This window comes from Malaclemys terrapin, chromosome 8 (assembly GCF_027887155.1).
Source record: "Malaclemys terrapin pileata isolate rMalTer1 chromosome 8, rMalTer1.hap1, whole genome shotgun sequence".
Lineage (NCBI taxonomy): Eukaryota > Metazoa > Chordata > Testudines > Emydidae > Malaclemys > Malaclemys terrapin.
Genome location: NC_071512.1, coordinates 92461687 through 92486509, shown reverse-complemented (window position 1 = coordinate 92486509; position 24823 = coordinate 92461687). Strand labels below are relative to the sequence as shown.

General features: G+C 39.4%; 1 protein-coding gene across 2 annotated transcripts in view; it reads left to right on the top strand.

The window, feature by feature from the left end:
- CACHD1 (cache domain containing 1) overlaps nucleotides 1-24823 on the top strand; it is a 207610-nt gene that overhangs the window by 69033 nt on the left and 113754 nt on the right. For both annotated transcript variants that reach the window (XM_054037560.1, XM_054037561.1), the window contains exon 2: nucleotides 11010-11072. In XM_054037560.1, coding sequence (XP_053893535.1) covers nucleotides 11010-11072 — 63 coding nt within the window. The remainder of the gene's footprint in view (nucleotides 1-11009; nucleotides 11073-24823) is intronic.

The following is a 24823-nucleotide window of genomic DNA, read 5'->3' as shown; positions in this document are numbered from 1 at the left end:
TTACTTCTTATATCTCTCATCCAAAAGGCTGCACTTTCAGCAGTACAAAGAACGAGGAGTACTTGTGGCACAAGCAGTACAGTGATCTTTAAGAGCATACTGGGGCATTGGTTTGGTATTAACTCAGAGGAGAAGACCACCCAAGCCCTGCCTCTCGTACAGGTACTGGCCTAGCTCATCTCTGTGTCCGACTTCTCTCTATCGGTTTATAATGCAAGTTCCTTGAGCAGGGACTATGTCTTCCTTTGTCTTGTGCAATGCCAAGCACACTGTGCCTAATAAATAATGTACTAAAGAGCAATAATTTAAAAAACTTTCCTGAAAACACCTCTTTTCTGTTATCCACAATCAATAAGTATAACTGAACCACAAAAAGTGCCCATGCCTACATTAAGTAACTGTATAATAATTGTACTGTTATAACCCTCATTCTAGGGAGGGGAAAAGCCATTGTAGACAAGTGACACCTTGTTTTGAACAGATTGGTCTAATGACCTTACAATGATCTGTTACCCCGATTTGGTTTGGAAAACATAGTGGGTAACTTTGAAACATTTGTCTCTTAGGGCTTTGTTTCCCACAAGGGTTTGCTTTTGTGTTGTGTGGTTTCCCCAAAAATATTTCCCACCACAGTTACCACGAGTAGCTCTGCCAATGGTAACAATGGGAAGTTTTGTGCGGATAGTGTTAAAATAACATCAGCCACTTGAAGCCCTGCCTGCCCTAGTATTCCTTCCCTTGTAGCTGAACCAGTGATTGCAACAATTGGAAATTTTTCACAGAGATGCCCAGTGTAGAGACAGGCTACTGTGGTCTGCTAGTGGAGAGTTTTACTGCCATGCCTGAGGCAGCAGTTATTTAAAATCTCACAGGAAACTGGAAACAAAGCACTTACAGAGACAATAAAGAGTTCTTTAAAAATATGTCTTGTGATGTAACTGCTAAATTAGCTGCACTTCATTTACCATTCACTGAATGTTGCACAAATGTTTTACATTTAATTTTTTTTCTGACTTTGGCCGCTAGTATGTTTTATCTTCAGCAGAAAAAATGCCATCCAGTTTGAAAGCTGGATTCAGTTCTAGTCTGCCATTTCTAATTCTGGTTAGCAAAACCAATGTGCAAATGGTTGACTGCTTTGACTAATAGTCTGAGCCTGTATTATTCTTGACGAAGAGATACAGTGTTAACAATCACATTTATGTATGTTTGTGAAGGTAACTGCAGAATGTTGCTGCTGGGTTCACTTTAGTCTTCAGGAGCTGAGGAAACAACCCAGCAATGTTAGTTACTGGTCTGAGTTTAGAACCATTCCCCAAGTTTAAAAAACACCCCCCCCCACACACACACACACACTTCTTTTAGCTTCAAATTTTGTATGGTGAGCCTCAAAGTCCCATTCCACTCATCACTAAGATTATATGAATTGGGCAGCATCAGAAGCTGCCTTCTCCTTGCAAATTGGTTGCTGTTTTGTTTACTTTATCTATTCAAGGCCCTGAAAGCTTCAAAGCCATTGGTGAGTCAGGACAGCTGTGCTGGGAAGTGCGTAAGTACATATAAAACCCAAAACCATGACTAGATGCTAAAGAGGAGCTTTGTTTGGGAAGTTTCAGGTTAATCACACTAGCTGTTTTTGAGTTCTGTATCTTTCAAAAAGGAGAGTCTTAATTTTCTGAAAACTTCTGTTTGGGGAAATTGGGTTTTGTATTATAAAGACTTCCAGTTGTTTCACATACTTATCCACACAAAGCTAGAACAGGACTCTTCTGGAAACCATAAATATTTTGTGATTTTAGTTTGGTATCCGCCAGCCCCTTGGAAGTTCTACATTAGCCCCTGCACATATTGTAATCTCATCTCTAAACTCCAATGTAAGTATCATAATCTGTGTGCTCTGATGTTGAAGGGAAAGGGAAATTGATGGTCAAGTATAGGAGTAGTGTGGAGAGGGTTCTGAATAGCAGATGATGGAGCTGGGTATGGTCCAGAAGACATGTACAGTTGGGCTCTTATGTGGGTGTATATAGGAGTCCATTCTGCAGATTTGAGAATTGTTTATTACCATGGCTTGTATTATCATAGCACCATGGAGACCTAGTCATGGACCCGGACCCCATTGTGTTAGGTGCCGTACAAACACAGAAGAAAAGGAACACACCTGAAGAAGTGTTGTTTTTACCCACGAAAGCTTATGCCCAAATAAATCTGTTAGCCTTTAAGGTGCCACTGGACTCCTCTTTCTTTTTGTGGATACAGACTAACATGGCTACCCCCTGATACTTGACAGGAAGAAAAAGACAGTCCTACCTCAAAGAGCTTACAGTCTAAGAAAATAGATAACAGATAGAGACAGGTAGATGGGGGAATACAAGAGAACAATGAAACAATAACCCTCCTAAGAATTCATCAATCTTTGTGGAACTTATGATGTCTGACAGAGTTAGTACATTTCACCAGTGTATAGCCCTATCAGCAGAAGACAGGAGAACTATATGAATGGGGGCGAATCAATGTCTGGAAATTCCAAGCTCAGGTTCCATAAATAACATTAACTCAGCCTCTGTATCTTGCCATGGCCCACTTTATGGTGTATTATGTTTGAAGACTATGTGTAGGTGCTAAGATGCTTCAAAATGTTGCTTGTTGACTATAGTAGGAATGTCACTGAAGGAGGGACACATCTGTATTTGTTGAAAAAGAGACTGGATGTTTCAGCTGGTTCATTCGGGGAGGGTGAATGAGAAGGTTTTCTGGCTAGATTGGTATTCACTGTGTAATGGCAAAATTCTAGGATAGCGTATGGGCTTCTATAGTAGGGGATATGTGGCTCATCACAGAACTAAAAATTAATGATAGCTTTTAGCTACAAGTGATCATGAATCTGATCTCATTTATAATGTGCAAGCAGAACAAAGTCCAGACAAGCAATATGTATACATGGTGCTTTAATAGGACCAATTTTCACAAAGCTGAAAAGAAATTATGAGCCAAATCAGTAGAGAGGAGGAATTTAATCAGAAAAAATGCAAATGATGATGGTGAATCTCATAAGAACACCTTACTAGATGCCCAAAACGCCACAGTCCCACAGGTGAGGGAAAAAGCTGTGCTCGTTAAAAAACTAACCTGATTTAGAGGGAAAGTGGAGGCAGCTATAAAATATATATAACAAAAGGAAGAAAGTGGAAATGGATGGTGGTGAATATAGGTCAGAAGTTGGAAACTGTAGAGAATTGATAGGGGAAGCAAAGGGACACAGGGATAAGGCTATGGTTGGGATGTGGGTGGACAGTAAGAGGGAGTTTTAAAAAATATATTAGGAACAAAAAGCATCCTGACAATAGTATTAGTCAATTACTGGATGGAAATGGTAGCATTATCAATAGTGGCGCAGAAAGGGCAGAAGTGTTCAATAAATGTCTCTGTTCTGTATTTGGGGGTAAAAACAGATGATGTTCTTCTTTTGAGTATTGTCTCTATGGGAGCAGCACTCTAGGTGCACTTGCATCCCATGTACCTCAGATCGGAGATTTTAAGTGTCAGTGTTTGTTCGGCCCACGCAATTGCCCTCTGCAGCCTTGTGCCCTGCACCGAGAATATATTGAGTTGTGTGGGCAAACTGCCCTCACTTCCTTCTCAACTGCCTCAGCATACCTTAACTGATTTTTTTCTCTCATTCTTAATATTTAGTTAGCATGAATTATTAGTTCCTTTTGTGTTACTTAGCTGTAGTAATTTTATAGTTTTTAAAACAAAAAGATGTTACGTATACTTTCAGGATAAGGATCATTCTCTCTCCACCTCTGTATTTCAATAGCCTGTCTTAATAATGTTCCCATCACAGAAAGACACAAAGCTGTGACTTGGACGTCCACTCATACATTTGCTGAACACTATGCAGTCACTCATGCCTCAGCTTCTGACGCCATATTTGGCTCTGCTGGTCTGTCATCAATCCTAGACTTGACTCTGAAGTCCTACCCCTCTGCAGAGGGTACTACTTGATAATCACCTAGAGTGGAACACCCATAGGGATGAACCATACCACCTTGAAGAATGTAGGCTATGCTTGAAGAATAGGGAACTCTGTCCTGGGAAGCACTGACTCTGAAAGAGATTTGGGGGACGTGGTGGATGATTAATTGAACATGAGCTCCCATTGTGACGCTGTGGCCAAAAGAGCTAATGCGATCTTGGGATGCATAAATAGGGAAATTTTGAGTGGGAGTAGAGAGTTTGTTTTGCTTTTGTATTTAGCATTGGTGTGACTGCTGCTGGAATACTGTATCCAGTTCTTGTGTCCACAATTAAGGAAGAATGTTGATTAATTGGAGTGGGTTCAGAGAAGAGCCACAAGGATGATTAAAGGATTAGAAAACATGCCTTATAGTGATAAACGTAAAGAGCTCAATTTAGTTAGCTAAACCTTAAAGAAAATATTAAGGGTTATTGATTATGGTTGATGGTATTTACATGGGGAACAAACATTTAATAATGGGCTCTTTAGTCTAGCAGAAAGGAATAACATGAACCAGTGGCTAGAAGTTGAAGCTAGTCAAATTCAGACTGGAAATAAGGCATACAATTTTGACATTGAACTTAATTAACCACTGGAACAATTTACCAAAGGTCATGGTGGATTCTCCATTACTGACAATTTTTAAATCAAGATTGGATGTTTTTGTAAAAGATCTGCTCTAGGAATTATTTTGAGGAAGGTCTGTGTTATATAGGAGATCAGACTAGATGATCACGATGGTGTCTTCTGGCCTTGGAATCTATGACTATTGGAAATATGAAAAGATATACACTGAGTGGGTGCAAGGTCTGTCCAATATAAAAGTAAGGTATTCAGGGATACATAAGGAGGAGAATTAGGCTTGTTTGTGGAAACTTACCTCTAACTTTCCAGACTTTCAAATGTACGTATGTGTGCACAAAAAACCTAGAATGGTCTAGTGTGACTTTTAATAATAGTTATTGATGACCATTGTTCAAGACTTATTGAGGAGTTTTTATGACTTTCATGTAAAAAAGGAAGTGCTGGAACACTCTTCTGGTACTATCATTCATAAGAATTCTCAAAATAATATTAACGCCTGAATGGTGTTCTGCAGCGTTCCGGAGTGTACCGGCATGGCTCGAACCCTACTAAGACCTGGTGGAATTAGAGGGTGATCAGAGAAGAGTGACAAGACTGATTAGGGGATGGAAAAGCTTTCATATGAAGAGACTGAAAAGAATGGGATTGTGTACCTTTAGAAAGAAGGTGATTAAGTTGGAACATAATAAAAGTATATAAGATAATGAATGGTGTAGAACAGATAGGTAGGGAGCTACAAAACACAAGAACAAGGGCACGTGAAATTGAAAGACTGCAAATTTAAAACAGAAAAGGAAATACTTTGTCCATAATTTATCAAAATTTAAAAAACTGGATAACCACAAGAATAACCAAAGTGGTGGTGATTGATGCCAAGAAAAAAAAAGTACTGGAAGGGAAACTAAACTTCACGTTTCAGGATGTAAGACAATGTCTAACTATTAGAATTAGAATGACACCTTTGTTTGGGGGAGGGGCACAGATAACCCCACATCTGCCTACCGTAAAGTTATTTGCACCTTTGTCAGAGGCATCTGGAGCTTGCTCCTGTTGTACGGACCTTGAGTCTGACCTAGCATGGCAATTCCTATGTTCCTAGAGCTGTTGTTGGACTGAGTGATGATGGGTCAGGACAAATAATCTTGAATGACCATCTCATTAAACACTTGTGTAATTGTTCCTGTTCAAGTGAGCTAGGATTCTGCTGCCATCTGTTAAGCAGACTCAATTAAACAGCAAGGGGTGGGGAGAATAAAGTAAAGATGCTAATACATTGTGCAAACCGCACTGAGAATGCTCTCTCAAATATTTCTCTTTTTTTGTAAGTTTCTGGAATTTAAATTTACCTTTCAATCTGTGGAATCTCTTCAGTTTCTTTTGGAAGTTGGCTAAAGACACTTTTTCTGTTTAGAAAATTAAATAACACTATGTAAATGTTCACATGTGCTTTGTGCACTGGTTAAATAACAATAAAAGGCAAAAGGATCAGTGAATTGCTCTATGATTTACTCTTTTCTCCAGTTGGAACAATCCTTAGTGCAGATTACTGGTTTAGATTCATTGTTGAAAATTGCACTTTGGCTAATAATAGGTTTCTTACTTTTCTTGCATAGTTTTGAGAAAAATGAGAAAACTGAATGTTTGTACAGAGATGACGGGTTTTTTTTATTTTTGTAAGATTAAAATTCTCCTGATATGCAGAGGGAAATAATTTTTGCTCTTTGCTCTTTTTAAATTTTGCTCTAATAGCTGTGTTATATAGGAAATAGATATCTAAGTAATAGAATTGCTGGGAGAGGTAGAAGAGCAATTCGTCTGTAACCTGAAGGAAGGATCTGGGGATCTATGAATTGCTCCATGATTTATCCCTTTCTCCAACTGGTGGGATCCGAATTTAGTGTGGATTTCTGGTTTAATTCATTGTTGAAAATTGCAGTTTGGCTAACAGGTTTTTACTTTTCTTGCATAGTTTTAATAAAACTCAGAAAATTCTATGCCTGAAAAGAATATTTTAAGGAATTTGACTAAAATTGATCTTAACCCAAAATAGGTTTAAAATAGGTTTAAAATAAAAAAACTTTATTTCAGTGGTCAAATGAATTACTATTAGTAGTGATTTTTTTTGTAACTGTTCATAACATGCTCTCTCATTATTTTGATAGTTCATAAACACAGCTATATTTAAAGGCATAGGGAAAGGGTCAGCTTTGTATTAAGGACAGGAAGCTTCTTTCTTGCTAGCTGACAATCTGTTTCCTTGTTGTTTCTTTTGATATCTGGAGATTAAATGCTATGTGGGGAGAAAAATTCAATTATTTAAAACATTTTGCATCAAAATGACACCCTTTAATGTATTTTTCTCTGATGTTAAATTTATCTTCTCATCTAAAGGGGAAAAAAATATGTTTGTAGTTTAAGTACCTGAGCAGAGCTTTTAACAAAAGTCTGGAAAGAAGAAGAAATCTGCATGTATGTCTTTAGAGTAGTCGCATTTTGCCTTTTTATCCTTCTAGGCTCCCTGGGACTTGTGAACTGAGGAGGTTTACTGCTGCCCTTCCAAATGATGCTCTCAAATTAAGAGTTCAAATTTCTGACATTCCTAAAGTCCTCAAGAGGAAAAGGGATAAGGGAAAGTGATGGTCATAAGCCAAGATTTTCCAGAGTGCCTCTGCTGGCTGTGTATGCGTACATTCTGACTAAAAGCAAATAGGCCAGACTCTCACCTGGAAAACTCATGCAGTTGTTGAACAACTTCTTCTATTCAACTTCGTTTGATTCAATGTTAAATGCCTTATGTAGCTGTAAATAATTCTGATTTCATATTGTTAAAACTTAGGTGAGTCTGGGACGTCTGTTTCAGACTTACTGCATTGCTGTAAACGTGAAGCACTCCATCAACTTCATGTCCTCCACTGTAGTGTCTCTGAATAGCTGTCATGGCACATATGTAGCCAGATAGGAACAGCTGGTATTCTTGCTGCTGTATTTCCATGCATTGGGCTCCATGTTGATGTATGCGATGTCCACTCTCTGGGTGAAATCCTGACCCTGTTTAAATCAATGGCAAAACTCCCATTGACTTCAGTAGAGCTAGATTTCACCCCCTTTTGTTTTTTCTTTTGTGTCATTGACGTTTTAGTGTCTTTGAAGTCTATAATGTAATCCCCAGTGCTTCACTCTCTTCCCTATGTGATGCACTGAGGCTCCGGTAAATGGTAGAGAGGCTGCATTGCTAAAGTGCCATAGGCCATAAGTTTTTGTGGAGTAACTTCAGTTTAGATTGTGGTGGCGGTTGTTTACTTTTTTTCTTCTCGGAAGTAAAATGGTAGGACAGGTGCAGAAGCAAAAGTTTTAATCTGAGCCGTATTGGTTAAAGCCTTCAGTAAGGAGCAAAATGGCTACATATTGTACTGCAGCATTACTACAGGATTCTTAAATAAAGGAAAACATCACTGAAAAATGAGTCACTTTAATATGTATAAAAATCCCACTGTAATAATTTATTATGGCTTTTGTTATTTTTTTTAAGATATGCCCCTAAATATTAAACATAATTTAACATTAACATTCAAAGGGACAACTGGGTTTTTTAAAATTATTTTTGTAGCATTTCGTCGTCTTAAAATTTTGACATATTTATTTAATCAACAATTTACTCCCTTTCCATTTCAGTTTTTTTCCCCCTTGTTGTTTCTGAAGTACAAACCAACAAGTTGCACCTCTGATGGTTGGCTTCTTTTTTTTTGCAAAGCACCCTGAGATCAGGTATCTGGGTGAAAGCTGCTATATTCCAGCAATGAATGGCAAATATTTTAATTAATTTTAAAATTTCCCCCTCCCCAGCATGTGACAACTCTAATATATCAGGAATTCGTGTTTTAATAGAGCAAGGTTGGGGTGGGGCAAAGGACTGGGCAATCTATTCGTTTATTTTCCCCATTAAAACTAAAATCAATCCCCGTAGCTACATACAAGAGGGAAGATGACACCCCTGGGCAACTACATGTATTAAACTGTGCTTCATCAGAAATAGTTGTAGTTTGTTCCTGAATGGTCTGCTGAGTGTATTGATGGTGTCATTCCATGTTCTAGGAAACGTTGAGAATATCTTCCCCAGGGACCTTTTTGTAAATACCTACCCATCAATTCCATCTGGTCCATCACAAAAGCAAAATGCTGCCCATTTGAAATATTTTTTTTTTAGATCTGGGAATAAACCATCGGTGGCAGGGATTGATTAGCAGTGCTCTGTTGAAAGTCAGAGGTGCACTCGCAGTATAAATGCCTAGCTGGAGCTATCCCAAGGAGAAGATGAACTCAGATGTTTTGAGAAGGTTTCCTTGCACCTTACTTTGAATTTGATGACAGAATTTAAACAAGGTGCTCCTGAGAGTTCTTGCCAGGATATAACTACTGTTGGTGGTAATATAAAGCCTATGAAGGCTCCACGCACACATACGAACATAAGAACGGCCATACTAGGTCAGACCAAAGGTCCATCTAGCCCAGTATCCTGTCTTCTGACAGTGGCCAATGCCAGGTGCCCCAGAGGGAATGAACAGAACAGGTGATTCCCAGCTTCTGGCAAACAGAGGCTAGGGACACCATCCTGCCCATTCTAGCGAATAACCATTGATGGACCTATCCTCCATGAGCTTATTTAGTTCTTTTTTGAACCCTGTTATAGTCTTGGCCTTCACAACATTCTCTGGCAAAGAGTTCCACAGGTTGACTGTGTGTTGTGTGGAAAAAATACTTCCTTTTGTTTGTTTTAAACCTGCTGCCTATTCATTTCATTTGGTGAACCCTAATTCTTGTGTTTATGAGGCGTAAATAACACTTCCTTATTTACTTTCTCCACAGCAGTCATGATTTTATAGACCTCTATCATATCCCCCCTTAGTCATCTCATTTTCCAGCTGAAAAGTCCTAGTCTTATTAGTCTCTCGTCATATGGCAGCCGTTCTATACCCCTAATCATTTTTGTTGCCCTTTTCTGAACCATTTCCAATTCCAATATACCTTTTTTTGAGATGGGGTGACCACATCTGCACGCAGTATTCAAGGGTGTACCATGGATTTATGTAGCGGCAATATGATATTTTCTGTCTTACTTATCCCTTTCTTAATGATTCCCAGCATTCTGTTCACTTTTTGACTGCCGCTGCACATTGAGTGGATGTTTTCTGAGAACTATCCACAGTGACTCCAAGAACTCTTTCTTGAGTGGTAACAGCTAATTTAGACCCCATCATTTTCATGTATAGTTGGGATTATGTTTTCCAATGTGCATTATTACTTTGCATTTATCAAGATTGAATTTCATCTGCCATTTTGTTGCCCAGTCACCCAGTTTTGTGAGATCCTTTTGTAGCTCTTCGCAGTCTGCTTGGGACTTAACTATCTTAAGTAGTTTTGTATCATCTTCAAATTTTGCCACCTCACTGTTTACCCCTTTTTTGAGATTATTTATTAATATTTTGAATAGGACTGGTCCCAGTACAGACCCCTGGGGGACAGTTTATTTACCTCTCTCCATTCTAAAAACTGATCATTTATTCTTATCCTTTGTTTCCTATCTTTTAACCAGTTACCAATCCATGAGAGGACCTTCCCTCTTATCCCATGACAGCTTACTTTGCCTAAGAGCCTTTGGTGAGTGACCTCATCAAAGGCATTCTGAAAATCTAAGTACACTATATCCACTGGATCCCCCTTGTCCACGTGCTTGTTGACCTTCTCAAAGAATTCTGAAAGACCTTTGCTTTCCTACTCTAGAAACTTAAAGACTGGGATAGTAATTGCTGTTACACCAGCATCTTCTGACGTGGGGATATTCAATGCCAGTCTCACTTCCTAGCAGGCGTACAAAATTAGGTCTCATTCTCGTGTCATCCAAACACAGATACCCACCTTATAGCCTCTAGCCCACAGATTTTTGGATACAGGCAAAAGCCAACAACTGAGGATCAGAAATGAATTAAAAACTTGGAGAATGTGGAAAGAATAACTTTTTGAAAGAGCTTTATTATGTTAAATGTTTAGTATCTGTAAACAATTATAGTATTCAGAGGTACAGATTTTAAATAGGAAGCATAGATATTTTAAATTATACCAGTTGGATAAAATAGCAGAGGCTCTGCAAATAACATCCTGTATTTTTCTTTTTAAAAACATAAACATCTGCTTTACTTATTTAATTATAGAAGCATGTATTTTTCTTGCATAAACGTGGTTATCTTTAGCTAAAGTTGACAGTTTTAAAAACTGTTTTACATGACTCATAATATGAAATCTGTCCTTTGCTAACATACTGCATTCTTATTGTTTTTTTCCCTTCAGTATTGCTTGAAATCAGTATTATGCCAATGTTCCTTAAGCACCATTTCTGATTTTATTACAGCGGATATTCAACTCCTTTGTGTATACGGAAAAAATCTCAAATGGAGAAAGTGAAGTTCAACAGGTAAGGAAAAAATGGAATGTATAAAAATCCCTGGCTACCTGTTGGGTGAAAGTGTTGGGTTTTTAAAGGGACACAGTCAACTTAAATATCTCACTTTTGTCTGAATTTATTTTAGTGACTATTCTTACACATGAAATCAGAATGAACAATAACTGAAGGTTGTTTACTTTGTACCCATCTGGTAGCTTCGCTCTCCCCTGAATAGTAAGGCAATTTACTTCTCTGTACGGGTTTTTCACTCAGCAACAAGGGAGAGAAAAACATGTCTAGTACAGGCAGGACTTGGAGACAGATATAGTATTGACACGGCTTTCTTAAAAAAAAAAATTGACTAGATTTCAAGTTGACTGTGCCCTTTAAATAATCTTCATTTTAGGTGCATGTTTAGTGATCAGTAACACATTGGCATTGTATATGAAGTGTTGTGTACTTGTGTGCTTTCAAATTTAATTTCAGCCAAAGCTCATTTGATTTATGTGCAGGTATATGATTAGTTTATTACATCTGTTTTCATCACTCAAATTTTTGTCTGTTTATTTAAAATAATAGATTTGAAAATTCAACGTATGTTTAGGTTAAAAAAAAATTAAATCTTGAGTTTAATATTAGGTAAGTGTGGGCCCCCACATTGGTTATTTCTATTTTAATACACTGCAGTGCATGAAACAAAGGTTATGTTTGGTAGGTATAAAGGCTAAAGGATCAGATTGAATGAAAAAGACAAACCTAAAATTCTAATTTTACTTTCAACTTGCTTATTCTCAGAACTCCATCTCATGCTAAATGTGATCAATTTTGATAGAAATGGCAAACATGGTTTTATGTAACTGATCTAGGGACTAGAACAAAGAACTGCCTTTTGATTCCCACTTAAGCCACTAACTCACTTATGTGACCTTTTGCAAGTAACTTGACCTCCTTAGACTCCATCAAACCTATTTTAACATTCAGTAAAAACAAAACTGCCTCAGAGCAGAGTTTTCCTAGGGGAAAAATGAATTGCCCTCAAAACATGCAAGTAATTTTTAATTTGGTGGCTGGACAGTTGTACTCTTTCAAGAGCATTTTGCAACTTTGCATCAGCATATGCATTTAAATTGGATGTGCAGATAACTAAACGAACTCTCCAAGTAACTACTGTAACTAAATTGAAGAAGCTATCAGACATGAATTGCTTTCCAGGGCAAAAAGTCAAAATAGAGATGGGCTTGAATTAAACTCTGGATTCAGATATAGTACACTCAAACTTTAGGCAAATTGGGATTTGAAATTGGAGCTCAGCCCTTCTCTAGTTCAAAGGAAATACAGTAATTTGGATATGGTTATGGTCATTCTTGGAGTTGAGTTAATATGTGGAAAATGGAATAATATAAGAAAAATTCTAGCAATTTTAGGTACTATTTTAAAAAAATCTCAAGTTTTAAGAATGTTATTCTTTGCTGGAGTTGAAATTAAAGTGCATAAGATATCGGAGCTCAACCTTCATGCTTGTCTATGATAGTATGATTAGTGACCCAGGATGAAAAGTAGACTGTCGTATAAAAGAAATCATACATTTTAAAAATCACCCCAAGTGTAAGTAAGCCCAGCTTAGTTTTTGAAAACTCAAAGATTGGTAAAAAGGAAATTTTACTCTTCATCTTTGGTGCTTCTTGTGTACTATTTGAATTCATGCAGGTTGGTGAAACTAGATTGATTGGTGTGATAACATTGTTCATAGGAATTGACAGGGGAGATTCTAGTCAATTATCCTGTCTCTGACAGTTACCAATACTAGACACTACAGAGGATGGTGGATAAACTCCGGCAGTGGATATTATGCAATAACATGTGCTCTGTGGGAGAAGTTTTTTTTCCTAGTACCAGTTGAAGGTTGGGTTGTGTCCTGAATGGTAGATGATGATGTTTATATGAATATCTAATCTTTTTAATGTATCCTGCTAAGCAGTTTGCCTCAATATTTTGTTGCAGTCAGTTCCATGCATTAAATGTGTTTGTAAACTTGCTGCCTTTCAATTCAGTTGGGGAGTCAGTTCCTTTGTGCTTGTAATATGAGAGAGGAGGGGGAAGTATGATAGGAGGGCCTTCTCTGTTCCATTTTCTATTTCCCCTGTATAGCTCTGTTCTGTCATCTAAGTCAGCTTGTATTTGTAGCCTCTTTTAACTAAATAGTGTGGAAGACTTTCCATGTTTCTAAGAATTTTCCGTATCCTTCTCTGGACTTCTTCTATTTCTGCTTTGTTTGTTTTTTTTAAGCTGAGGTGATCAGAACTGAACACACAGTAATGAGGATCAGGATGTGCTATCCATTTGGTATAAAGGCCTTGTATTAGTTTCAGTATTATTCTCTATCCCATTCCTAACAGAGCATTCTCAAATTGCTGCTTTTTTTAGACTATTCTTGTGACTGAACTCAATCAGAGGTTTTTAGGGAGCTGCCCCCAATGACACGCCAGTCTCATTATATCACTGGTCTGTGATTACAGGTAATTGTGAACCCACCTATGTGTTTGAGAAGTTCAAATTATTTCTTCCCAAGTGCATTACCGCTAAATTTCTAAGCTACATTTCATTGTGTTGCCTAATTGCCTAGGTTGGATTCACTTTTCTGTTAATATTTCAGCAAAATATTTGTATATAAATACAATTTAAAAAATTTCAATTAACATTAGGTCTTAACAAATCTGTTTGTTCTAACTAAATATATTTTTTTATCCTAAACTACCTGACAGTTTCCCTTTCTAAAATTTAATTACTCATTGCGATATGCAGTATTGTTCCCAAAGAAACCATGGCAACAGTGTTGCAGAAACAAAAGAATAATACCAACAAAGATCTGAGGACATTTCTAATTTATTTAATTCACTGGTGTTTTATACACTAAGGTTTACTTTTGTTTTGTTAGGAATTTAGTGTACTTACTATAGTTGCATCCATCCATATTATATATCTAAATATCGTACAACTATCCAAAACATACAAAAATTCACACTACTTTCTCATAATTGTACAAAAAATGGCTTTTTGTCATTAGGGACATAAAAAGGGCTCAGTGATTATACTGTCCCTAAAAGAGATCTCTCGTGTCATAGTATCAAACCTATATACTAGTGAGGAGTAGTAATTAAGTTTATAGTACTGTTCATTGTCTGGAATTTTCAGAAATATTGCCAGTCATGTTTTTTGGTAGGTTCCTAATTTTTTCTTGAAGGAAGTTGAATGCATATTGGTAATATAGTATTTTAAAAATACTGGATTAATGATGGATTCTAAAGTTTTCATATTACTACTAGTCTTAAATTAACATACTGTGCATTAATATTTAAACCAATTTAAAGGGCTATGTTAATTATCACAGTATAATATTTGGATTGAACCTGCTGCCACACCATATTCTATTTGTATAAACATGCACAGAATCACTGGTGGTGAAGATTAATGTTAAAATCTTGGATTTAAAAAGCTACTCTGTTACCACTAGGTTTTAAAAAAAATTATTGCCCCCTGGAGATTACATTTTAAACTCAAGGGTCATTGGTTTTCACTACAGACAACCATGAAGGCTGTGAAGTAAATAAGATGGGGGCAGGCAGAGAGGAGCTTGTGCTTAACTCAGGAGAGCGGGAAGGAGGGAAAGAACCTTGTATATTCTTCCAGTTTAGATACAGTGGAACTTATTGTGATGGTTTCCCCCCTGGGGTGCCACCTGGAACTGAGGTACCACTGAGCCCTCTGACTCACCAGCCTGGGTTTCCACTCACACGGTGCTGCTGTGACAAGCTGTAGACCACTTATGGTCCTATACTCCCACCAGCATTTGCACGGGCAGGGACACATCCAGCTGCAGTTACATGAGGTTGACCAGCCACTGCATGAACCAACAATAGAGAGACTACAGTTAAGATATCACCAGCTTCTGAGCCTAGGAGCCCAGAGCTGTACTGTCCTGCCCTGGACGAAACCCTGACCAGTATGAATTTATTACCCAGTTTGCCCCCCTCTCAATGTGGAGAGGAATATGCAACAAGCCTGTGTTAAACCAAGCTGAGACTCTTCTCCAGACACTTCACTTAAAGGCACACTGGTTTAGATGAAAACATAAAACAAGTTTATTATCTACAAATGATGGATTATAAGTAGGGCCCTACCAAATTCATGGCCATGAAAAATGTGTCACAGACCGTGAAATCTTTCCACAAGAAATCTGGTCTTTTGTGTGCTTTTATCCTATGGTATGGCATGAGATTTTGAAAAGTGAGTAGTGATTTGGTGGCCTTAGTTTTTGGATGCCCAAATTGAGACACCTTAAAAGGGACTGCTTTTTCAGAAAGTGCTGAGGCAAACTCTTGATGGATTGGCCATAAGATGCCTTAGGTTGGGCATCCAAAAATGGAAGCAACCAAAAATCATTAGTTGCCTTGAAAAATCTATGCCATACTGTATATGGTATTAGAAAGAATGTGGCTTATTGTGCAGTCCATTGTAAAGAAATTTGTTTCTGTATGAGCATGCACAAATGTGTGTGCTTGTGTGCAACATGTCCAAAATGGGGCAATTGTCATGGTAAGTTGAAGTTTTAGTCCTTAAATCATCTTGACGTTGGTAAAGAAGGGCTCACTGGCTTTAATTTAAAGTTGAAGAATAATATCTTTCACTACCATTTCTGGGTGGTCTGCACACCACATAAAAGTCACATGGGCTAAATTATACATATCAGATGGCTTTTGAAAGTAAAAAGTGTGCTTGGGAAATTCAGAAACTGAAGTGGCTCTTCTTTATTGAAGCCTTCATTACACTTTTTTTTACTTGAGAAAAAAAAAAAACACTAGCTTAAATCCCCGTCACAGATGCACACATTAACTCTAGACATTTATTTATATCTACTTAAACATTGTAAGTAGTGTGATGAGTACTTAACTGTCACAGAAGAAAAATGGGGCCACAATAGAGTATAATTACTGTGGTTAAAAGCTCAATATTGAAGTGGATAGAAGAATAATTGAGCACTTCTGTTTTATTAATAACTTGGTCTTTCAGTCCTAATGAATCATGAGTAGTATAACTGGAGTTTTATGAGTAAGAGCGATGCATCCAACTGAGCATCTTGAACAAATGCAAATAAAATGTAAGCAAATTAAATCCCCTATGACTGGCTCCTTTTTTTTTTTTTGGTCAGTCATTAACTTTTTCTTACCAACTGATGCCCGAAGGCAATTATTTATAGTTTTCTGGAAAGCCACTCAATTTTTATTTAAAAAACAAAACAAAAAACACCATGTAAACAATGACGTCTAGGGAACAGAGAGGGAAAAACTACAGCTGTTGGCCTTAAGCACCAGCGATTAATATAATCAACTGTCTTTATGCCACACAAGGAGTGGTTTTAAGTTTAAAACTTTAGACCCTTTGTGCTCTCAAAATCTCGAGCTGTCTATTTCTTAAGAGTAATCTGTACAGTAGGATTCCATGTCATTGTGTGTGTCACTCTGAAACATAGAATGTCTGAGTCCATGGGAAGCGATGGATAAAGCTACAAGCATAGTCGAGAGCACTTTTTGTTCAGAATATCATAATGTTCAATCATCACTGGGATTCACAGTCTGTTAGTATCTGGTTATTAAGTTCTGGCCCACTTTTACTACTAGTGCCATATAACCTTTTCCACGTTGAAGTAAGTATTTCCACCATAGATGTGGGGCATGGTGTCAGTGACTTCCCTATAAAGAGAGTTTGAATCTTAACTGAGTTACATGCATTAAGAATAGTTTCAATATTCTAACCATCAGACTGAGAGGAAAGGAAGGTAAGAATAAGCATTTCTTCAAATGGGTGGTTTAAGTCACACATGACACAGGAAATATTCTGGGAAGAGTAGAAGAATTTGCAGATGAGCGTGGAGAGCATCTGTTCAAGATTGTGAGACATCAAGGTTCCTGATAGTTCAGAGAATGTAAGTTTAGAATCCAAAGTCAAAGATGCATAATGATAGTTTTGATTGAACAATTTTTTTGATCAATTTAAGATATGTTGAATTGAAGGAAGTTAGGACAGGCCCAAGAGTTTTTTGAATAGCTTGACAGAAGTGAATTGAAGAAAGAGTAAAGGGGATATAGCATCTGAACTTTGGACTCACCCTCTATCCCTCCCTCCTTTCCCACCCTCAACAAGCCAACCTTCAAACCTACCTTCCTCTGTAACTATTGCTCAGTCTCCCCTCTTCTTTTATTTTTAAGCTCAAAACTCCTTGAGTGAAAAGTTTTTACAATAGCAGCCTCAAATTCATATCCCCCAACTCTGTCCTGGATCCCTTCCAGTCTGGCTTCTCTCTCCCTGTCACTGATACTACTCACCAAGGGTTTAATGATTTCAAAGTCCTCAAATCTGGCCAGGTGTACTCGTTCTTCTCCATGACTCCCCTGCTGCTTTTGACACTGTTGACCACTCCATTTTTATGGCAACTTATTCTCCTTTGTCTTTTTTGTGACACTGTCCTCTCCTAGTTCTCCTTCTCCCTCACTTTAGTTTCCATAGTGCCTCCTTTACTGGATCCATCTAGTCTATGCATTTGTATGAACCCTCCTTATAGCAGTATCTGATTCCCCTCCTATTTTCACCTAGAAATAATCTCTCTCCACCTTCCTTTGCAGCTTCTTGTGTGGAGTTTGATGATGGTGATGGTTGGGGCTTTGTTTGTGAATTTTTTATTGAGGAAAAGCTAAGTCAAAGAGGAGAGGAGTTTCGTATTTTGTATTGAACGCAATGCGTGGTGTTGCTTTTTCTGGTAGTGAGTTTCATAGCCTAGGTTCTTCTCCTTTCTCGCAGTGTCTGAGTTTTCCACAAATTCCTGTCCTAGGCCCTCTCTTCTTCTCCCTCTACATCTTAACGTCGGGTGATTTCTTTTGATCACATAACTTCAAATGCTATTTCTACTTTCCCTGACCATTCATAAATGTGCCTCTTCACTCCTGATCTGTCTCCATCCATTCAGTCTCTGTTTCTTTGGCCTCTCCTGATCCCTTGCCATTAAATTAAACTTAACCTAGCTAAAACAGAACTCCTTGCTTTCCTCTTAAGCCCTCTCCGCTCCCTTCATTTCCTATTACTCTTGCACACCCAGGGGAAAATTAGCTAGAGGAGGGGTCAAGCAGTGAATTGTAAACTCTTGTTTGTCACTCTTTTATACGCCTGTGCCCCAAATACCGTGTCTCTGCTGCTCAGGTGGATAGTGATTGACCAGCAGGAGTAGCAGAGTGATATGGGCTAGCTTATGCTCTGCTGTTGATTCTGCTGTCACAACTTGGTAAGATCAAGGTGTTTTATGGAGCTTGCAGTTCACTTAAGATTTTTTAATGAAATTCTGAGCCCACAAAAATTGAAGGAGTTCTTTATGCTTTTTCCTCCATTGTATAAAGTTATTCTGTGTGAGATGCTGTTAAATAAGCAGGTCCATGTGAAAAGATGCACGAGTTCTGTTTGCATAGGATTTTCTAGGACACGGCTGCAGAGATAACTGACATGGGCATTCCCTTTGATGCATATTACAGAAGTAGCATTTAGCAATTTTACATGCAACAACTTGTATCAATGGCTTGTGAAAAGGGTCAGGAAGTGTCACTGTTATATAAACAAGTCACCATGTCAGACTTATTATAGCACTAAGCTCTACAGAAGATGTTAGCATGGTTCCATAGGATACATTACAACTGAGAGAGAGCAGACATTCCCTAGATCTTCTGTTTGCAATCCAACCTGTCATCAGAAAGGGCATGAGTAGCTTTCCTAAATCCAACAGAGAGTTAAGAAAGAAATCGGATACAATTTGGCAAGAGAACATACAAAACACCTTCCGGGAGGATATAATAAAATTGTTGTCGTTGAAACAAATACCCTCATTTCTCTATTTTGAATCATAAAATCATAGGAATATCAGGGTTGGAAGGGACCACAGGAGGTCATCTAGCCCAACGTCCTGCTCAAAGCAGGACCAATCCCCAACTAAATCATCCCAGCCAGGGCTTGGTCAAGCCTAAACTTTATAACCCTCTAAGGAAGGAGATTCCACCACCTCCCTAGGTAACATATTCCAGTGCTTCACCACCCTCCTAGTGAAAAAGTTTTTCCTAATATCCAACCTAAACCTCCTCCACTGCAACTTGAGACCGTTGTTCCTTGTTCTGTCATCTGGTACCACTGAGAACAGTCTAGATCCAGCCTCTTTCGAACCCCAGCTATCAAATCCCCCCTCATTCTTCTCTTCTGCAGACTAAACAATCCCAGTTCCCTCAGCCTCTCCTCATAAGTCATGTGCTCCAGCCCCCAAATCATTTTTGTTGCCCTCTGCTGGACTCTTTCCAATTTCTCCACATCCTTCTTGTAGTGTGGGGCCCAAAACTGGACACAGTACTCCAGATGAGGCCTCACCAATGTCAAATAGAGGGGAATGATCACTTCCCTCGATCTGCTGGCAATGCTCCTAATTATACAGCCCAAAATGCCGTTAGCCTTCTTGGCAACAAGGGCACACTGTTGACTCATATCCAGCTTCTTGTCCACTGTAACCCCTAGGTCCTTTTCTGCAGAACTGCTTCCTAGCCATTTGGTCCCTAGTCTGTAACAGTGAATGGGATTCTTCCGTCCTACGTGCAGGACTCTGCACTTGTCCTTGTTGAACCTCATCAGGTTTCTTTTGGCCCAATCCTCTAATTTGTCTAGGTCCCTCTATATCCTATCCCTACCCTCCAGCGTATCTACCACTCCTCCCAGTTTAGTGTCATCTGCAAACTTGCTGAGAGTGCAGTCCACGCCATCCTCCAGATCATTAATGAAGATATTGAACAAAACCGGCCCCAGGACCGACCCTTGGGGCACTCCGCTTGATACCGGCTGCCAACTAGACATGGAGCCATTGATCACAACCCGTTGAGCCCGACAATCTAGCCAGCTTTCTCTCCAGCCCATACTTATTTAACTTGCCGGCAAGAAAACTGTCGGAGACCGTATCAAAAAGCTTTGCTAAAGTTTCTAAGTAGTCCTGAACCACTTCTTTCTCCACAGAGGGCTGGTCACCTCTTCCCCATGCTGTGCAGCCCAGTGCAGTAGTCTGGGAGCTGACCTTGTTCGTGAAGACAGAGGCAAAAAAAGCATTGAGTACATTAGCTTTTTCCACATTCTCTGTCACTAGGTTGCCTCCCTCATTCAGTAAGGGGCCCACACTTTCCTTGACTTTCTTCTTGTTGCTAACATATCTGAAGAAACCCTTCTTGTTACTCTTAACATCTCTTGCTAGCTGCAACTCTAAGTGTGATTTGGCCTTCCTGATTTCACTCCTGCATGCCTGAGCAATGTTTTTATACTCCTCCCTGGTCATTTGTCCAATCTTCCACTTCTTGTAAGCTTCTTTTTTGTGTTTAAGATCAGCAAGGATTTCACTGTTAAGCCAAGCTGTTGCCTGCCATATTTACTATTCTTTCTACACATCAGGATGGTTTGTTCCTGCAACCTCAATAAGGATTCTTTAAAATACGGCCAGCTCTCCTGGACTCCTTTCCCCCCTCATGTTATTCTCCCAGGGGATCCTGCCCATCAGTTCCCTGAGGGAGTCCAAGTCTGCTTTTCTGAAGTCCAGGGTCTGTATTTTGCTGCTCTCCTTTCTTCCTTGTGTCAAGATCCTGAACTCAACCATCTCATGGTCACTGCCTCCCAGGTTCCCATCCACTTTTGCTTTCCCTGTTTGTGAGCAGCAGGTCAAGAAGAGCTCTGCCCCTAGTTGTTTCCTCCAGCACTTGCACCAGGAAATTGTCCCCTACACTTTCCAAAAACTTCCTGGATTGTCTGTGCACCGCTGTATTGCTCTCCCAGCAGATATCTGGGTAATTGAAGTCCCCCATGAGAACCAGGGTCTGTGATCTAGTAACTGCTGTTAGTTGCCAGAAGAAAGCCTCATCCCCCTGGTCTGGTTGTCTATAGCAGACACCCACCATGACATCAGCCTTGTTGCTCACACTTCTAAACTTAATCCATAGACTCTCAGGTTTTTCTGCAGTTTCATACTTGAGCTCTGAGCAGTCATACTCCTCTCTTACATACAATGCAACTCCTCCACCTTTTCTGCCCTGCCTGTCCTTCCTGAACAGTTTATATCCATCCATGACAGTACTCCAGTCATGTGATTTATCCCACCAGGTCTCTGTTATTCCAATCACATCATAATTCCTTGACTGTGCCAGGATTTCCAGTTTTCCCTGCTTGTTTCCCAGGCTTCTTGCATTTGTGTATAGGCACTTAAGATAATTTGCTGATTGTCCTGCTCTCTCAGTATGAGGCAGGAGTCCTCCTCTCTTACGCTCTCCTGCTTGTGCTTCCTCCCGGCATCCCACTTCCCCACTTACCTCAGGGCTTTGGTCTCCTTCCCCCCGGTGAACCTAGTTTAAGGCCCTCCTCACTAGGTTAGCCAGCCTGCTTGCGAAGATGCTCTTCCCTCTCGTCATTAATTGGAGCCTGTCTCTGCCACATGGGAACTTTTTTTTCACAACAGCTGATAATTGAAGTTGATGTATTTTCCTTCTAACATCCAAAATGTGTTCCTTCTTTCTGCCCCCACTGAAGAAATTTCACTAAATAATAATGTATTTAATGAGATTGGCTCTTTGAGCCATTTTGACTTCATACCTCTTTTAAAAATCAGTTATGTTCATGCTTGGTTTTCCATATTGCATTCCAAACTCATTCACTGTGTAAGAATGCAGAACATAAAACTTTGTTCTAAAAATCTCAGTAAAGGATATAAATCATGCATGACCCAACCAAAGTAAATTAGACACTGGGTGAGGCGCATGGACCTTGGGAGAATTAGTTTTAGGGATCAGATGTCCAGTTTACAGGCCAAGTTGGCTTGTTGGGGAACAAAGGGAACAAAACAACACACGCACACAGCATAAAAATCCCAGAGAATCAGTCCTTGAAGCCTTCTTCATTGGAGTTTCAGCTTATGGATTCCTTTGTAGCTGGGGTTCTTGTTCCACATTCAGACTGAAGTCTGGCAGTTCTGGCCCCTACATCTGGGAGTTCTTCATCCCTACTAATCTTCTATTTACTCATTTTCCCTGCAGCTATTTGGGTTTTATAACCCTTTAGATACCCAGGAGATTTGCAGCTAGCCTGCAAATATATACCGTAACTCCTTCTCTAAAGCTGCTTCAGGGCCAGCCTCTCTGGGCTCCTTCCTTTGGCCAGCTGCCAGATAATTCAGCTAGGCTCCCCTTTCAAAATTCTTGGATACTCCGTAACTTCATTACCTTTTTCCTTTGACAGGTAAATTTTATAGTCTAGCTATCTAAGCTATGGGAAAGGACACCCGGGTGTTAATACCCATGTTTTTCCCTTCGTCCACCCAGTGTTAGGACAAGCACCTTTTTATAGACAACAGTCCTACACAGCAGTCCCCTTCTTCAGGGGAAATACCTGATGCAAACATGTTACAAAATATATTAATAGCCTTTAATAAATATCAAAGAGCTGCTTTGCCCTCACACTAACGATCCAACACATAAAGGGTTCTTCATCACTTGAAGTATTTCAGTCAAGACTGGATATCTGTCTAAAAGATGTGCTGTAGCTCAGCTAGAAGTTGTAGGTTTGGTGAAAAAACTTCTGGGTGAGGTTCTATTGCCTGTGTTATGCAGGAGTCAAAGCCAAAGGCCAGAAGAGACCACCAGATCATCTAGTGTGACCTCCTGTACATCACAGGCCACCAGCATCACTCGCACACTACACCCAACAACCAGAATTAGACCAAAGAATTACAATCCACAGGAGACTCCACTATTGTGTGTGACAGGCAAAGAATCATAGAATCGTAGCACGGGAAGGGACCTCAAGAGGTCATCTAGTCCAGTCCCCTGAACTCATGGCAGGACTAAGTATTAGCGAGACCATTCCTGACAGGTATTTGTCAATCCTGCTCTTAAAAATCTCCAGTGATGGAGATTCCACAACCTCGGTGGGCAATAGGAGGGACTGAGGTTCCTCATTGCCTGAGGTCCCTGCAATGGCAAGAAAATGATTAAGTGAGAGAGACCCAGATAATCCTGGCGGGTGACCTGCACCTACATCCTACAGAGGAAGGGAAAAAAAAAAACCCCTAAGGACACTGCCAATCTAACCTGGGAGAAAATTCCTTCGCAACCCCACATATAGCTATTTGGTCAGGCCTTGAGCATGTGAGCAAGAATTCGCCAGCAAGCACCTGAGAAAGAGAGAGAGAGAGCATGGTGCCACTTCAGCGCCCTGGCGCACCCCATCCAATGTCCCAGCTCATCTGTGGCCATCCCTGATGCTTCAGAAGAAGGAGGTTAAAAAAACAGAATACATTTGGGGAGAAAAATCCCTTCTTGATCCCTTGCACGTGGTCAGATAGTGTCAAAGCCAGGGGTGGAGCCAAGAGTTGAACCCAGATCTGCCAAGTCCCAGTTTAGGGTGTTAGCTCTCTCCTATTTCCACTAATTGTTCTGTTTCTTGTTGCATCAGAGGGAAGACTTCGCACGTGTCATATAATACAAACCATGGTAGCTCTCCACCTAGTCCAGAGTGGAGCCCAATCAATTTTTTGGTAGGAAGGAGGGACAAATTCCTTTGTGAATTTAACCCTTTCACAGTCCATGAGAGAAAGTGTCTGAAGATCGTGGTGAAATACGTAGGTTCTTGGGGCTACAAACCAGGAAACTGAAGAAGAATCTACAGTTAATCTCAGAACAACTGGGAGGTCAGACTAGATTATCATAGTGGTCCTTCTGGTCCTAAAAATCTATGGATCAGATTCTGCATTTGTCACTGATGCAGGTCAGATACTGCCTAAAAAGTTCATCCCACATAGTCCAAACCCAAGGAAGAGAAGAATAATGCTCTTGGCTGCCATCCACTTCCCCTCAGTTTCATGTATCAGCACTCCATGTCTATGTAGTCTTGACCTTAAAAAACTATCAGTCAGTTCTAATGTTCCTCAGCTGAATACCCAAAACATTAACAGGAAAAGCACACCAATGTTTCACTTTAAGATTCTTAATAATAAAAGGGACCTTTTGTTAGAGGTCCCTTATCAGTCAGATATGATCCAGTTTTGCCTTGGGCGCTTCACTACCATAGCCAGTCTTGATGTGAGGGACAATGGAAAAAGCTGTGATTTTGTTGTAATCGATCTTGTATGTTAGCACATAAACTGGATTCTAACAAAGGTTAAGTAGCATATTGGGAAGGCAGGCTGTTTTTTTTTTCTCTTGCAGTAGACAAAGCCCTTTAAAATATTTTAAGGAAAGAGAGAAGAAAAGGGAACGTTTAAAAAAAAAAAAAAAAATCAGTGAGGGTATTAGATGACAGGGCTTTCCTTACACTCTCTGGTGCTTGTAGGCTGAAAGGGGTGTTTATCATGCCAACACTTCATATTAATGGTCTAAGTGACAATTTTTACTTAATGCTGAGAGAGAGCCAATTAAAAGGTAGCCAACAATAGGTGTGAAGGGGTCTGCCCTTTTACTTAAGAGATTGTCTCATGTAACTCTGAAGGATACAGCAGTCATGAATGAGGTTCAGTTGCAGATTTCAGTAAGAAATACATCTCCATGTATTGTCTAAAGGAATTTGGAGATCAGTGTTTTAGCTAAGTGACATTTTGACTTCTGCATTATCTCCTCAGCTGCTTCCACATCTGTAAAATGAGGATATAGTTCCAGTGGTGTTGAGACTTAATGTTTTTAAGG